Raw genomic sequence first — 16,712 nt, 5'->3', positions numbered from 1 at the left:
ATGTATGCATAAACACCTTATTTTATTTCAGTGTTAGATTATTTTCAAACTAACAGATTATAATAAAAAATGTCTCCGGTCCTTTACTGGTTGTTGATTTTCTTTATTTGGAACCTGTTGATTTTTAATTGGCTACCCCTGATCTAAAATAAGCTTTTCTTTTTGAAAATACTTTTTTTTTTAACTTTTTTTCCTAGAGTGAGCAATGAAGACAAACACGCGTGCATCTAGGGTTCATTACTTTTAATAAATTCAGCTAGCTACAAAATGTCCACCACTGCACACACTGACAGGATACAGAGAGGGAGTCTTTACTATGACATGCATCGAGGACATCAATCTCACAGTTGATCCTATTGGGTCATTCAGGTTTAGGGTTTTTATTCACCTTACTGGAACTACGGAACATTTTGGCGATTTGGTGTGCATAGCTCTAAAGTACAGAAGCAAAAGTAATAAAAAAAAAAAGGGAAAGAAAACTTGGTATTTTTTTGTTTAGTTTTAAGGTGTAGTTATTGTCATTTATTAATACCTGTATTTTACCAATAACAAACCACACAGGGAGAATAAACTTACAGATACAGTCTTCTTATAAAAGTAAGGTCTCTCAGAAATATTGTGTCTTTGCTTTACATTGCAAACTTTTATTTTTTTTTTTCAGAGCATCCAAAACCTATGATACAGTACACAGCCAGTCCTCCTCTTTCAACACATAATCAACATCTTCATCAATGAACTGCATAATTGTTTAGAAAACAGGTCATTTTTTTTTGCAACACAACCCCAAAGTCCTCATATTTTCTTCACCTTTATCTCACCTTTTTTGATCCCCTTTGCATTTATTGTACAACAAGATGGTCACAGTCGGTAAATATATCGAGACAGAAAAAGTGGCACTATTGCAAACTTGCAGGAGTATGGAACGAACAACTGTGTCCTAATACTGAGCATGCGTCTTGTCAATTTGCTACTGCCGTGTTATTGTTTTTTATATATATTTTTCAGACAGGTTTTATTAATGAGACTAAAAACTACCATTTGTCATGCAGAGAACGCACAATTCACATCACTTGGAATGCAATGTCTAATACAGCTACAGAGAGTCTAGTTGCACATTGTCTAAACAGTAACTCAGTATGATTGCAATTAAGGAAAAATGTATCAGCAACTGTCTTCTTTTTGATTGTAAGTGCTCTTTGCAATCTCTTTTAGCTGTACTGCTGCATGGTTACCATCATCATCATCACATTACAGATGTCTTTTAATCACTCTTGTCCCCTCTGTTGTCGTGACAACACCAAATAAGGAGCATGACAGTAGCCTAAATGGAATGACATAGCTTTACAAAGACAATACTGAGATACTGGAAAGGAAAAGAAGAAAACAAACAGCTTGTTTAGCATTCCTATTATATACTTATCATCCAGAGCAGTGTATTATATCTCATATATATATATATATATATATATATATATATATATATATATATATATATATATATATATATATGTTTGTGTGTGTAGAGCAAGATAGAGAGATAAAGAGAATAAAAACTTCACAAGTCAGCTAGAGAGCCATCAAGTCAGCACTATATACAACCTTTGGAAAGAATGATATACGGAGTATAAGAAATCATCTTTTTACGAGGACAATCATCTTGAAAAAGCTCGACAGACAACACGGAACGACATTTAAATCGAGGAAGGGGAGGTGATATGTGCATGTGTGCAAACCTAGAAGGTCAATACCATGATGAAAGCATGTCAGCGCCGGTTGATGTGTGGCGCAGGACGCCAGGAAGATCATGCTCTGGGTTCGGGGCGTCTAGCCACTGCCCAGCATCTTTGTGGCGCGCTGGTTAGCCTCGTCGATTCTAGTCTTGTTGGAATCAGCCTGGAGGAGAGGAGGGGGGAAAAAAACGGGTCAGCTTGAGGTGGTTGAGAGGGTTTTCTCAAATTTTTTAATTTCTGGAAGCTGTATTCCTATTGTTTCTGACTACCCAAGTAACTTTTTAAACAAAATGTTGTTTAAGGAGTGGTTTTGCACTTATACTTATTTTTACTTCATTAATAATAATAGTAGTACTTTTACTTGAATAAACTTTTTGCAACCTAAGAATAAAATACTAGGAATAAAACTTAACCGAATAAAAACTGTTCTTTGTTTCACGTGTTTTAATATTAAGACTATGTGTTTGATGAAATACATAATCAAAATAGACCCCAAAGATGAGAATGTCATCCAATTTCATATACTTGTATAAGCTGAAGACCAAACATCTGACAGTATTAAACTGCCAAACTGCTCACCAACTACAATTGGCTTCATATGTTTGGTGAAAAAAAAAGAGTGAAGTTTCTTATCTCAAACATATCTTGTCTTTAGAACCCCTGAATTTGTAAATATATATTTTTCCTTGTGTTACTACATCTGTATTAATCCGATGTTATGATGAGTTACCTGGTACTCAAATAGCCTTCTTACTTGATACTATTTTACTTTTACTTGAGGAATTCTAGATTGGCTACTTTTTAACTTTCCACTGAGTAGAAATATGTTGAATTAGTATACAAGCTTATTTCCCCCTCTTGAACCTCATCATAGTGACTTTATATCTCATAATTACAATTCGAGAGTTGAAATTATTACCCCGTTTCTCATAATTATGACTTTAACTCTCATAGTTATAACTTTAAATCCCACAATTATGAACGAAAGTCGAAAGTTGGATTTTGTTTCTCATAAATACGACTTTAAATGTCATAATCATGACTTTATATCACATAATAATTACTTTATATCTCAAAATTATGACTTTATGCCTCATAGTTATGCCTTAATTCTTAAAACTATGACTTTACTCCACATATTTTTGTTAAAATTATGATATTATTATATAATTATGATATTTCACACCAAAATATCTTATCCATGTCTTCATGGACCTGGTTTTATGAAAGTTAACTTGCAACAAAATTGACCATCCTTGAGCTGTTCTGACAAGGACGGTAGCAGAATTGATCCAAGATGTCATGCTATGATTCGTACTTATGACATGCTATGTGCCATATTTTGCTTTAAAATGGTGGAAATGGATTTCCATAAGTTAGTATTACACATCAATTAATGGCTACTCTACCCACCTCTGGCTGACACTGGCGTTGCCAGTGGGCAGAGTTACATCACAATACGTCACATAGATTCAACTTTCTACTCATTCATACTGTGTGACATTATGTGACGCCTCATTTTATCAGCCATCATTTCTGGGTGGACTTGGTGGCTTAAGAGTGTGCTCCCTGTTATTTTTAACCATTTATTTTGAAGTGCATTAGTGAGGTCAGACACTAATGATGGACAAGTAAGCCCCGCTAAATATTTCTGCTCTAATTGGACCAAAGGGGACCTGTCCTGTTGAGGTCAGGACTCTGTTTAAAGGAAAGTCAAGTCAAGTCCTTTCACCCTGAAGTTCTCAAAAATGTCTTGGTGTGCTGAAGCATAAGACTTCTCTTTTACTAGAACAAATGAGCTGAGCCCAACGCCAAGTACCACCTGATGACTGCCAAGCCCAGAGTCATCTAACTTTAATTGATTGATGATTGATCCCTCTAAAGCCCCTGTCACACCTTGACGATTTAGACCAGCGAACGCATGACATATGGAAAATATGTTGGATATGTTATGGGTAAGTTTTGTATAAGTTATGAGCACGCTGAAGACCGCTGAAACATGTCGACATACAGTGAGTAAGTTGAGAAATTTTGAGCATCCTCAAAATTTTCTGCCATTGCCCCGCGTTATGCATAAGTTAGGCTGTTGTTGGACATAAGTTTTGGACTCGTTATGAATGCTCTATGTATACGCCCAAAATTTAAAAAACATACATAGAAAGTTCAGCGTATGCCAACGTTGACGGAGAATCCAGGACGTCGGGCATACTCTGTCTAAATCGACAAGGTTCGACAGGGCCCTAAAGTGGGGTTCATCAATTCCAGTCATTTAAATCTGGTGTCCTATAGTGTTTGTTTGTTTCACAGAGGAGTTAATTCAGCCCCTTGAGTCAGGTGGGGGAAGCCAAGAAACATCTAAAAGCTGCCGTACACTAGACTTTGAGCACTGCAATTGAAGACCCCTGCTCTAGAGAGCACCTCTGCTCTGTTCTAAAGTCCAGTGAGGTGTACTTTATACCACTACATCCAATACTCTGCAGTCTTGGACGCTGCGGACACAGAAAGCTTTCCCATGAAACCATCTTTGTTATGATGAAATGCTTAGCAAACAGATACGATACACTGTGTCCGTTCGTGGTACCACACTAAAATTCACTGACCTACCACACAAATATTTGTAGAAGCAGTTTGCATGTCTGGATGCTGGATTTCATACAACTGTCACCATATGCAAGTGGCTAAACACATGAAGTCAATTATTTGGGATGGACACTCTTGGCTACTGTAATATCAGGGTCACATGAATATCAATGTGATTTTTTAAGCATTGCATTACAAGTGCCGTGGTCTTTATTAATACAAAGGGGCAAATAAGCTTTACTAAGATCACATAACCAATGCTACACCATAAATAAAAATCTAAATAGCCATTTTTCTGGCTATTTATCTTAATATCTATATATTTTGTTTCCACAAATAAGTAACTCAGTTTAGAAAAAAAAAGAAAGAATTGAATTCAAAGTAGATAAAACACAACAAGACAATTCAATTTTCATTCTATTTTCATGCATTAGCTTAGTTAAATTAATAGGGCCAAGGGTGAAAAAAATGATATACCTTCTCCATGATCCTGTCAATCTGGCGATTCTGTGTGTCGATCTCGTTGCCCATGTCCAAGGCCATGTGCCTCAGGTTGCCGATAATGCCTCCCACCTGCTCCAGGTTCTCGTCCATCTCATTTTCCCGGGCATCGTCTGTTACCCTGAGCACAGGAAGGTTAGGTGTAAATACTGGGCAGTATGTGCTGAAAACCAGGTCACAGCCAGTACCATCTGGAACAACATCGGCCATCTTTTAAAAGTTATGATAGGAGGAGCTGAGACTGACCTCAGACCTGAGATCGGAAGGGGTCAGCGTTGACTTGGTTTCACTATAAAAGCTGTTTAACAATGGATCAGTGAGAGGATGGATGGACCCACTGAAGAGTCACACCTTATTAGATGTGTGGATAATCTCACTCAGAAATGTTAATTTATAATAGACAATGTTTACTAGTTTAAGGTAATTCTCTACTGTTAAAAGATTCTTAATTCTTTTTACTTTTACATCTCTTTATTAATCCAGCACAGCCTTTATGAGGAAATCAGTTAAAATCTTTATATATTCTTTAGTTCAACTTTTATTAGCACAACCTACAATAAAATCCACTATAAATGGTTTCCATTAAAAGTCACCTAAACAGGCCCTGGGGGTCCACCCGAGCTTTCATTTCAGGTTGTCCTGAAAAGCCAAGGTTGCTGACTACCTTTTCCTGAACCTTTGTGCAAATCTTACTGGAGAACCAATACAAACATCGGACTTACACACTCACTCCCTGACTACTAACTCATGCACTGACTCCCTCACTGAATCAATAGTTGACTCATACACTGACTCTCTCGCTGTCTGATTCACTGACTCACTCTCTCACTGACTCCCTGGCTCACTGACTACTGATTCATACACTGACTCCCTCTCTGTCTAATTCACTGACTTAATCTCTCACTGACTCCCTGGCTCACTGACTACTGACTCATTCACTGACTCCCTGACTGACTCGCTAGTTGACTCATTCACTGACTCACTCACTCACTGACTCCCTGGCTCACTGACTACTGACTCATTCACAAACTCCCTCACGGACTCACTAGTTGACTCATTCACTGACTCTCGCTGTCTAATTCATTGACTCACTCTCTCACTGACTCCCTGGCTCACTGACTACTGACTCATTCACTGACTCCCTGACTGACTCGCTAGTTTACTCATTCACTGACTCACTCACTCACTGACTCCCTGGCTCACTGACTACTGACTCATTCACAAACTCCCTCACTGACTCACTAGTTGACTCATTCACTGACTCTCGCTGTCTAATTCATTGACTCACTCTCTCACTGACTCCCTGGCTCACTGACTACTGACTCATTCACTGACTCCCTCACTGACTCGCTAGTTGACTTATTCACTGACACCCTCGCTGTCTAATTCACTGACTCAATCTCTCACTGACTCCCTGGTTCACTGACTACTGACTCATTCAATGACTCAATCTCTTAATGACTCCCTGGCTCACTGACTACTGACTCATACACTGACTCCCTCTCTGTCTAATTCACTGACTTAATCTCTCACTGACTCCCTGGCTCACTGACTCATTCACTGACTCCCTGACTGACTCGCTAGTTGACTCATTCACTGACTCACTCACTCACTGACTCCCTGGCTCACTGACTACTGACTCATTCACAAACTCCCTCACTGACTCACTAGTTGACTCATTCACTGACTCTCGCTGTCTAATTCATTGACTCACTCTCTCACTGACTCCCTGGCTCACTGACTACTGACTCATTCACTGACTCCCTCACTTACTCGCTAGTTGACTTATTCACTGACACCCTCGCTGTCTAATTCACTGACTCAATCTCTCACTGACTCCCTGGTTCACTGGCTACTGACTCTCTCACTGACTCCCTGGCTCAATGACTACTGACTCATTCACTGACTCCCTCACTTACTCGCTAGTTGACTTATTCACTGACACCCTCGCTGTCTAATTCACTGACTCAATCTCTCACTGACTCCCTGGTTCACTGGCTACTGACTCATTCACTGACTCCCTTGCAGACTTATACACTGAGTCGCTGACGCTCTCTCTCTCTCTCACTCTCTCTCTCACTCACTCACTCACTCACTCACTCACTCACTCACTCACTCACTCACTCACTCACTCACTCACTCACTCACTCACTCACTCACTCACTCACTCACTCACTCACTCACTCACTCACTCACTCACTCACTCAGCAGCTCCTTCTGCACTGTATTTAGTCCCAGGACGTATGTCTTCGCTGGCAATCCGGATACTGTTTAATAGTATGAGAGTTTCTACTTGTTTTTATTTTATTTATTTTTTGTACCAGCTTTGCACATCTTAACACTTAATTCATCCCATTGTTCCTGGCTGAAATTCTCCAGATGGAGCATAGTGGTTGACAAGGACCTGTGAATGACACAGTTTTTAGTCCTGCTATAGTTTTATCATTGGATTATGTCTGGACTTGGACCCAAGTTCCTCTTCTGGTTCATGCTTCCTTAGTTCCGTAGCATTTCTTAAACTACAGATGAATCTGGAGGGCTTTCCTTCTGCAGCAGATTTCTTCTTGCCACTCTTCCCTTAAGGCCAGGTTTGTGGTGCCGTGATTAATGGCTGTCCTGCCAACAGTCTCCCAAGCTGAGGATCTCTGTAGCTCCTCCAGAGTACCACAGGCATCTTTGCTGCTTCCCTATATATTGTTCTCCTTTTTAAGAACCTAACAGCTAGATGTGAAGTTGAGCAGCGCACTTTACCTTTGTAAACTGTGAGTTAAGCCAAGCTCTGTGGTATCCTGTTAAACAATGGTTGGACACAACTGCATCCTTCAGTAAGTATAATTATATTTGCAAGATTATTTACTTACTCAAGCCCTTTGCTCTGGATAAATCGATTATATTTCTAAAGCATGCTGATAAATCTTTAGCCATCGTTTAGCTCAGTTTTGTGGTTTCCCCGCCATCCTTAGCATTAGGTGATTTAAAAATGAACTTTAATCTCACCTGCGGATAAAGCCTCCACTGATGGCCATCTGTTCACGTTCGTCGACCACACGGGCAGGCTGGCTGGCCACAACCCCATCCTGGTTGTTCCCCCAAGCCTTGCTGGCTCCACTCTTCATTCTAAATGCCGGCAGCGATGGGGAGGTGCGAGGAAATGTAGTTACTCAGCGGTTTGAGAAAAACAGTTATGGACCTCAACCATCTGGCTTCCTATTACTTAAGATCTATGGAAAAAAGCCTTAGGTTTGAGGTTCTTCAGCATCACATTGATATTAATCTCTATGTAGCCTGGTTGGTTGGCACAAAGGTGTTAACTGGTTACATGCACATAAATATATGGAGGGGACTAGACTAAGTCAAGCAAAGCAAGGCAGGCATGGACTGGGTTTAGTGGGTACAAGCTCGTTCTGTTATAACAAACTATCACAGTTATATTTTCTTGTTATAAAACATACAATACAGACTAAAGCAATCACAGTTATAAAAAGTTTGTGTTTTAATATTATCCACATTGTTCTAATCATTTTTTCCACAATCAAAATCCCCCCCCTCTCCCAAACAGAGAAGACAATAAGCTTCTGCAGACACACAACAGGGACAAACAGGACGGTGACATTTTTAAGACGGACGACGATCAGTGCTGAGAACAAACTGTTAAAAAACGACATGAGGATACACAGCAAAATAAATAAAACTGGCAGGAGGTCCGTAGAGAATAACGGTCTTATTTACTTTTACTTTGTAAAAAAAAAAAAAAAAAAAAGAACATTCCCTCTTCCTCCCTAAACATCATCCTTGGTTTTAATATTTTATATGCAATCTCTTCCATTCTAGGTTCAGAATTGTGGGAAATCTGAGATTCTTGGCAGGAGTCAGGCGATATAATATTAAAAAAATTAATTAATAATTTATCAAAATCATTAAATTAATAAAATTTAGATCAGTTGAGATTCCTCAGAAGTGGCATATATCAGCTTGTGCAGAAAATATCCTGACAAATACAGCTGTGCTAACATGCTGTGAAACCAAACGGCTCAGGTTTGCAAATGTCACCTCACCGATTATGCTCAGACCCTCTGATTCATCAGGATCAGGTTTAGCTCTACATCTGACAGACAGAAAAATGATAAGATATAATAATAATTATTATTGCATTCAATGCACTGTTTATCTGAGAGCTTATTGTTATAATAGTCACATATCTTCATCTTTCTCTCTGATCATTTTAGCATCATTCTGTTTTTACATCTAATGGCTTTCGATGAAGAGCTTTGTTGATTCTGTGTGGATCGCTTCTTTATGCTGATGGCTCAGCCTCCTACATGGTTATTATTAATAGACATAGACTGAGGCAAGGCTTGGCTTAGCTCCCTGTCCTTGCTAACACACCACAATGTGCTAAGCAGATCAGACAACTCCAATTCCTTTCTTCTTGTTCATTTTTCAACTTTTTTTTGTTTTACCATTTATATTCTCTTTGCTCTACCTTGAAAGCTGTCATGTGCCTTCTCCTCTCATACCGTCTTTCTTCTAAGTTAACTGCTCTGTTGCTGGATTTGAAGCACTTAGGTGGGTAACAAGATCTCTACTCATTAAAAACACAAATATGTTTTTCAGATCAATTCAAGATGTTAAATCTGTATGTTTGAGACTTTATATTGAGATATAAAATAAAGTAGTCAATCAGCTGCTTTGGATAAGCTGATTGCAGTATTTTTTATTCCCTTAGGTGATAAAAACATTTAAAACATCAATCGTTCTCTTTCTTGTCAAAATTAGAAACCTTACCAAGGCTTATTGTTGAGGTCGGTTTGATAGAACATGCTTAAGTTACTCTTCTTCCATCTAAGATTATAGATTGATTGTAACTCAAGTGCTAAACTGAAGTTTCATGTTTACACTGGGAAAAAAGAAAAAAAAAGAAAGCAGAATATTTTTTTGTTGTTGTGAGGCAGAATCTTCCTGTATATATAATGTAATCAAGAAGTTTTCTTATTTTTTTCTGAGAATGTGTCTGCTACATTATATCGTTAAAAGAATGGAAATGATTAATCAAAAACGGTTTGTTAAAGATTTCTATCAAAAGCAATTCCTGTAAATATATAGCTTGGCAAGCTATATTAGTGCTTTACGCAGACCATAATGCAGCCTCGTAAACCCTGGTTAGCTCTGGCTAGATCTGCCTGAAAAAAAAAGGGCCACCCCATGTGTGTGCTCAGCTGAACCAACAGCCTTTACTCCTCCTGGCGTGGTGATTTTTAACTATTTGACTCAAATTGAATTAGATGCATATTTGCATTGTGCTTTATATTAATTATCACAGACTTTTTTCTTCCAGGTATTTTTCCCCCCATTCCTCCCTATATTTGTGCATCCTTTTTTTTTTTTTTTTTTTTTTGAGGAGGAGCATCGCTTTGTGAAGGTGCACCACCCCCAAAAGCAGCATCAGCATTTCAATTACCCCGTTTGTCCCCCATATTGCTCTGTTGTCTCCCACTATCTTCTCATTAAGCAACACTTGGCTCCACCAATGGGATGAGGGTATTCTGGATTGTAACGTATATGTTGTCAGCTCACTGGTCACAATGCAGGACAGGGCCCAGGAACAAGTTTAACGTAAGTTTTGTATCAAGCGTGCCCTTGTTCTTCATTTTCTGTTAGCTTCTTAATGATAATTTTTTTACTATCACAGTAGTAGAGACAAAGTATGTTCCTTTTCCACTAAATAAAAAGACAGGTACTTCTATATCTAAATACGGAACGATTCCGTGTTTCAAGGGCTGGTTGGCAACCCTATGCCCAGATCAATCACAGCACAGAAGGCGTCACTTTAAGATGTGTGAATCTCAGAGCCAGATTTACCCATAATGAATACAATAGGAAATTACTTTATTGTCAAACAACGGGGAAACTGCTGTTACAGCAGGAAAAAGATTATAGAAAAAATGGTCACACAAATATGGACCTTAGAAAAATGTATAAGAATAACATCATAGTGAAGAGTTAAAAAATAGACCTATAAATTACTGTGCTGTAAAGTGTTTTAATAATATAAATACTGTGCAATAGTATTAAGAACGTAACAGAGAGCACAGCTTTTATCCTCAGATCTTTTTATGCAAGACCTGCAGAAAAGTTCACTGGAGAATTTCTTCAACATGTTTCACTGACTGCAAAATTACAAATTGCTTGGAGATTTGGCATCACACCTGTTTCTGATTGGTTTTACCCTGATGAGGCTGGCCCTGTTGTCACTACCCAGATCCGTCCCAGAAACACTATCATTCTGCATATGGGCTATCAGCTCATTTGCGCATGCTCATCCAGATATAAATCCTGGTCGTTTTCGATTTTATTTTGTTAAAAATACCTAAATGACATTTTCCGTCCCCAAAGATAGTGAAGATACTAAAATATAAAGTGTTAAAGGTTAACTATGTATTTCCTGAGAAATTAAATGCCTTAAAATCTTGTTTTATCACTGTTTTATGAATGCCTGATCTGCACCAGAAATGGGATCCTACGCTACTTCAGGTGGCTTAGCTTTAAATCTAGTCTTTTAGAGTTTTATGTTTTTGTTCCATTTTAATCTTATGCTATAGGTGCGTAATCTAAAGAAGGAAGCAACTAAAATGCAGATAAACATGTTTAATCATATTTTGCCAGACTGCCCTGAGCATGTCCCATGATGACGTCAAAGAAGCAGTTTAACGGAGAAAATGTAAAAAGCATAAAAATGGTCTCACAGAAGTCATGAAATTTTTTTTTAAGATGTGTATTAGCATTCTTTGGTGAGTTAAGAATAGAAATAAGTAGTTTTAGTACCATAATTACATTATATATAGACACCGGGATGTATATCTGTTTGCGCATGTGCAGAATGGATCGTGCTTCCTGGATCCCGTCAGCTAACTCTAAAATAGAGAATGTAAAATATCTGACAATCTCTAGTTTATCTGTCCAGTTTTAAATACAAATTTCAGACAGGATAAAATAGACTAAACTGAGGAGAAATTCTGCATGAGTGGATGAATACCTTTAGAACTCTATCATAGGATTAAAATTGCAAATGTAAATTTAAAATCTAACAAAGAATGGATCTGATCCATCATCTGCAATGTTTCCAGCCCCTTGTGTTTATCCCTGTCACTATTAATGTTTTTCTATAAACAAACTGCACTTCAACTAAACATCCTTTGCACTCTTGATGTTCGCTGTTTTTTTTACATTATTAAGACGTAAAGAAGGGGCCAATTTGGAGAAACTAAGGAGTTGGAAATACAGATAATTGCTATTAAATGTAATGAGTAAATGTAATTCATTAGAAAAATAACTACTAAAGTAATAGTCAAGTTAGAAGCTCACATCTTTAGTTCAAAATCTAAACATTTTCATTTAAATAAAAATAAATTGAAGTTGAATTTTTTACAATCTGAACGATTTCTTTAAAAACTAGCTTTGCTCTTGAAAAATAGATTTTTCAACAATAAGAATACCACAAAAAAGTTAATTTTCTCTTTCTTTTTTTGTTTTGTCACATGTAAGCACGACAAAAATTAAAAGCGTAGAAAAATATATACCCATAAATCTCGCCTTGTTAGCTGAATGGACTGCTACACCCCTAATGCCCAACTTTACTTAGGTTTTCTGTTATTGAAGTAGAAAATAAATAGGCTAGATGCTTTGAGTCCTAAGAAACTAAACTTGTTCTCTATTAATCATTCTTTGATTAAGTCATCCACTGCGCAGACAGACAGCTAGAATGTGAAGGCATTTCGGAGCTGCAGAAATCCAACCAAATGCTTTGTTTTCCTCATTCTAAAAACGTTCCTTTTGTGCAGTCAGATTGAGTCAACGTCCCAGCAGACTGCCATGCCACTATCTGATAAGACTGACCTACATGTGAGCCAGCCGCCTGAGGGAGAAGAAGCTTTGCAAACAGAAATGTTTTGAAGCACCCAGTGCAGGATAGGGGCTAATTCAGCACAGGGCTAAGCAGGAGAGGTGGCACTGCAGAGAAACTGCAGCAGATCCGGCGGAGAAACAAGACACGCAGCTGAGGACTTGATCACTACATGAAGCCATGTAAAGACGAGGGAACCAGAGACATGATGCAGCTATTTACACGTTAACCCCGACTCTGCTGGATTAGAGTCACGCTTGCAGACATAAATTCAAATATTTTGAGGGGGAGGTTTTGAATATTTCCTATTGCTGTCTTTGTCTTGTGCAGCTTTGACAGCTTTTTTCAATCCCTTTTTAATCAAGATAAATTATTTTATTTCTCATCCCATAAAATATAGAGCGTAGTGAAGAAATCTTTACTAAAAACCCAAAATGTTACATAGGAGGATAGTTTCTCATTTACCAATTCCTCGTACCAAAATACAACACAGACATGACTGTTTTAGTTTTTGAGGAACATGGCTTTTTATGACTCTCTGCCATCTTGTCCCCTTTTCACTGGAAAGTCTTAGATCAAGCTTCTAACCCTAAAAATTGGATAAAACCTGAAGAAGATGTCTTTCATTTTTGTTTATGAGCCATCATAAGAACCTTTGGGATTATTATGAAGAATTGCTGTTATGTGTTGCATTTCAAACATGCAAGAGCATTCCCAGGGTCATGCTCGCTAGTCATTCCATGTCACCAGTGGTCGGGGAGGAGCAGGGTGTTCAGGGGGAGGGAGGGCGTTCTCGTTCCCTGTAAAAAGGTGAGGGTCTACTGGATGTTAGAGCGGTGTGGTGGAAGAGATCATGCAGATGAGGAGAAGTGTCAAACAGTCCTTGACCAGGCTGCCCAAATGCATTTTGGGACTAAGATTGAAAACTATTCATGCCCTAATCGATACAGAGTGAACATCTGAGTTCCAATATGCTTTGGGAGCCTCAGCCCTGCTCTTTTTTGTTAAAATCTCATTAGTTTTAGTTGGAAAGGCCAACAGAGACAGTGATATCTTTTAAAAGTCCACTCTTAGCGCCACTTTTTTTAAATACCAGGAAAATATATTCTTGCTCGGAAGCAATCAGCACATGATTGATTGATGTAGTTATCAAAGTGTTGTGCATCAGCACACTATGTCCAGCCTTTATACATTTTCACCAGTACAAATGATTAAAAACGGTCTTCCATAGTGGGGACATTGAAATGTAAAAGTCTCTTGAACTGTAAGAAGAAGTGTGAGCTCAGAGAATAGGGCACTGGGAGAAGGGCACTTAGTAGAAAGGAGTTAATTGAGGCACTTGATGAACTGTGGCCTTGGTTGAGTGGGAGGAAGCTTGAAAACAAGTTCTAGTGTTGCTTTAATGGTTATTCATGCAGCCTTTTTTTATAGGTATGACTAATGGCGATAAATTGCAGTAATCATAAATAGGAAATTGTGAAAATTCCCAAAACTAATTACATAGAAGTGTCTAATCTGAATAGAAATGGGGAATATTGTGAGATGTAAAAACATTGGGATGGTTGCATGTCTACAGATTATTCCGGAGGTGAAGCCCTCAAAAGAACATAAGGCTGCTGCATTTACCAGCAGTTATACTCTTTGCAGTAATGCATCAAGAACCTATGCAAATCTACATTAAAGTAAAAAAAAAAGTCTATTAAAGCAAATCAAAAATGATCTGTAGTTGAACTCATTAAAATATATTGTTATGGTGCCGAGGCATGGGCAATAATAACTTACTTTGTTATTAAACATTATTTTGTAGAACTTCCTTCAATAAAAGCAACCATAGAAAGAACTCCTCAGTCTGTAACTCCCTACATATTTAATTTCGCGACAACTTTGTAAAAATCTGCCACTAGCCATTACAAAGTAAGTCTGTTTAATACCATTTTAAAATATTAACTAAGCTATTATTGCTGTTCTGATTGAGCCATATAACTGAAAGGGCTTTGAAAAATATGGGAGTGATTTTGTGATAACTAAAGAAGTACTATTTGTCTCTAATGAGATAATGTTTTTGAATTACAGTGGGCAGCTATATTTGTTAAGCTCCGTACCTAAGCAGATGACTAAACAACCTGTCACTATAAACTTGTTAATTTGGTGTAAATTTAAAAAATATTAATTGACAAAGTTTGTTATAGCTAACATAATTAGCACTATAAAAATGAAACAAGGAGGTTTGTAATGTACTTATCTTAGATTTTTGATTAGGGATGCACTTGTATCTATATAGCTACTAGTTTTTGATCTTTAGAATAGTGCTCTCCCCTAAATACTCACTTTTAAGTTCACGTTTCATTATTTTAACTCAAGTTTACTTGTAATGATTCTAATTTTATACTTTTTGTAATTCCCTTATGGTATTAATAATTCATTAATGTACTCTAATACAATATGATCTAATTTAATATTCCAGGTTTATCTTAGCATGAACAGACATAAAACAATGCTATATTTCAATTAAACCACTGTTCTGTATGCAAATAAAACACTCATTTTAAGCCTTTAAGCTAATTAGGCCTTTGGAAGGTTACCTATAAAACTAATAGAAAAAAAACAACAATAATCTAATCTAATCTTAAATGTTATTTTAAAATGGTGCCATTTGGAAATATTGTTTGCTTTTTTGTTTTAATTGAAAGCATTTATTTTAAACATCGAGTATTAGAGTAAAGATTAGATATGGTCGTATTCTTTGAACCAACAATGCAAAAAATATGTACCAATCTTTTTAATACCAGAAATGTTTATGCTGGTTTATAATCATAATTCCTAGATTTTTGCCCATTCCTCGTGGCTTCTTCATCTCTTTCAAATATCGACACTGAGGGAAATTTGAGCAATCAGTAGTAGCCAGGTTAAGAAAATATCAAGTGAAGATTTTTGATTTGTTTTATTTGTAAGTGAATTTTAAAGATGAACTACTGTCTCAGACATGAGCTCTTGAAAAATATTCTTCAGTTTCACTTCAAGGGCGACGCACCTCTTTGTGAGGCTATTTTAAAGAATATCATCCACCTGTGTCCCATTGTATAGATGGTTATTATTGGAACTGGAGCAGAGCAGACTATTGGCTAATGGCCATTGTGATGTCACTTCTTCCTCTGTTGTTTTTTTATTTGTTATTTAGTGTCTTTTTTAATGGCAGGCAGGCAGGCAGGCAAGCAGCACCTACTTGTTACATGGACAGGAGCAAAGACCACAGAATTTCCCTAGATCGTTCAAATTCTTTTCTGCATCCTTCATGTCCTTATTGATTTGGTCCATTCCTTCCTCGATGCGCTCCAGTTGCTCTGATTAAACACAAGTCATTTATCCCCCACAGAACGAAGCACGAGGAGAAAGAGAGAAAGAGAGATAGAAGAATAAGGCGAGAGAAAGAGAGAGGAGACAAAGGAGAGAAGACAACAACTTCAGACACTCACTATGACAAAAGAAAGAAAAACAAAACGAGAAAAAAAAAAGAGGAAAAACTGGACGCCACCACATATGCAAAGAACCTTTTGGGCACATTGTCAGTACCTACTTGTTACATGGACATATGAAAAGCCCACAGCATTTCCCTAAATCTTTTAAATTTTTCTCGGCTTCCTTCATGTCTTGGTTGATATGGTTCATGCCCTCCTCAACACGATCGAGTTGCTCTGGTCAGGACAAAGGGATGACAGTAGTGGAATGAATTTCATTGACTGATTGACAGAAATATGAGATATGACGAACAGCAACTGAGGTGTAAATGTGAGTGTGTGTAAATTGGTGTGCAGACTAAAACAAATATTAATGAGTTTACGGGAGAAATTAAGACTTTCCAACGTCAAACAGAGCAAAGCCATGGCCACCTGAGGTGAAATATGGCCACCAGAAATACTATATAATCTAATTCTACCTGTAAACATGTACCTGTAAATGTAAACGAGAAGATACATTCATTTTTTTAACTCATCAAGGTTTTA

The 16,712-nt window shown here is 37.6% G+C and overlaps 1 protein-coding gene across 2 annotated transcripts in view; it reads right to left on the bottom strand.

Annotated features, from left to right (window-relative positions):
* Positions 1-228: 228 nt before the first annotated feature.
* Positions 229-16,712, bottom strand: part of snap25a (synaptosome associated protein 25a) — a 55,476-nt gene continuing 38,992 nt past the window's right edge. Inside the window, exons 5-8 of one of the 2 annotated variants that reach the window (XM_038308550.1) lie at positions 16,286-16,403; positions 7,809-7,928; positions 4,788-4,932; positions 229-1,893 (exon numbers count right to left, since the gene is read on the bottom strand). In XM_038308550.1, the coding sequence (XP_038164478.1) occupies positions 1,825-1,893; positions 4,788-4,932; positions 7,809-7,928; positions 16,286-16,403 (452 nt within the window). In that variant the 3' untranslated portion in view covers positions 229-1,824. Of the gene's footprint in view, positions 1,894-4,787; positions 4,933-7,808; positions 7,929-15,934; positions 16,053-16,285; positions 16,404-16,712 lie in introns of both variants that reach the window. The other variant, XM_038308549.1, reaches the window with a different exon arrangement.

Source organism: Cyprinodon tularosa, unplaced genomic scaffold, assembly GCF_016077235.1.
Source record: "Cyprinodon tularosa strain WSP-4 unplaced genomic scaffold, ASM1607723v1 ctg64, whole genome shotgun sequence".
NCBI classification, from domain to species: domain Eukaryota; kingdom Metazoa; phylum Chordata; class Actinopteri; order Cyprinodontiformes; family Cyprinodontidae; genus Cyprinodon; species Cyprinodon tularosa.
This window is presented reverse-complemented; position numbering and strand designations above follow the sequence as displayed.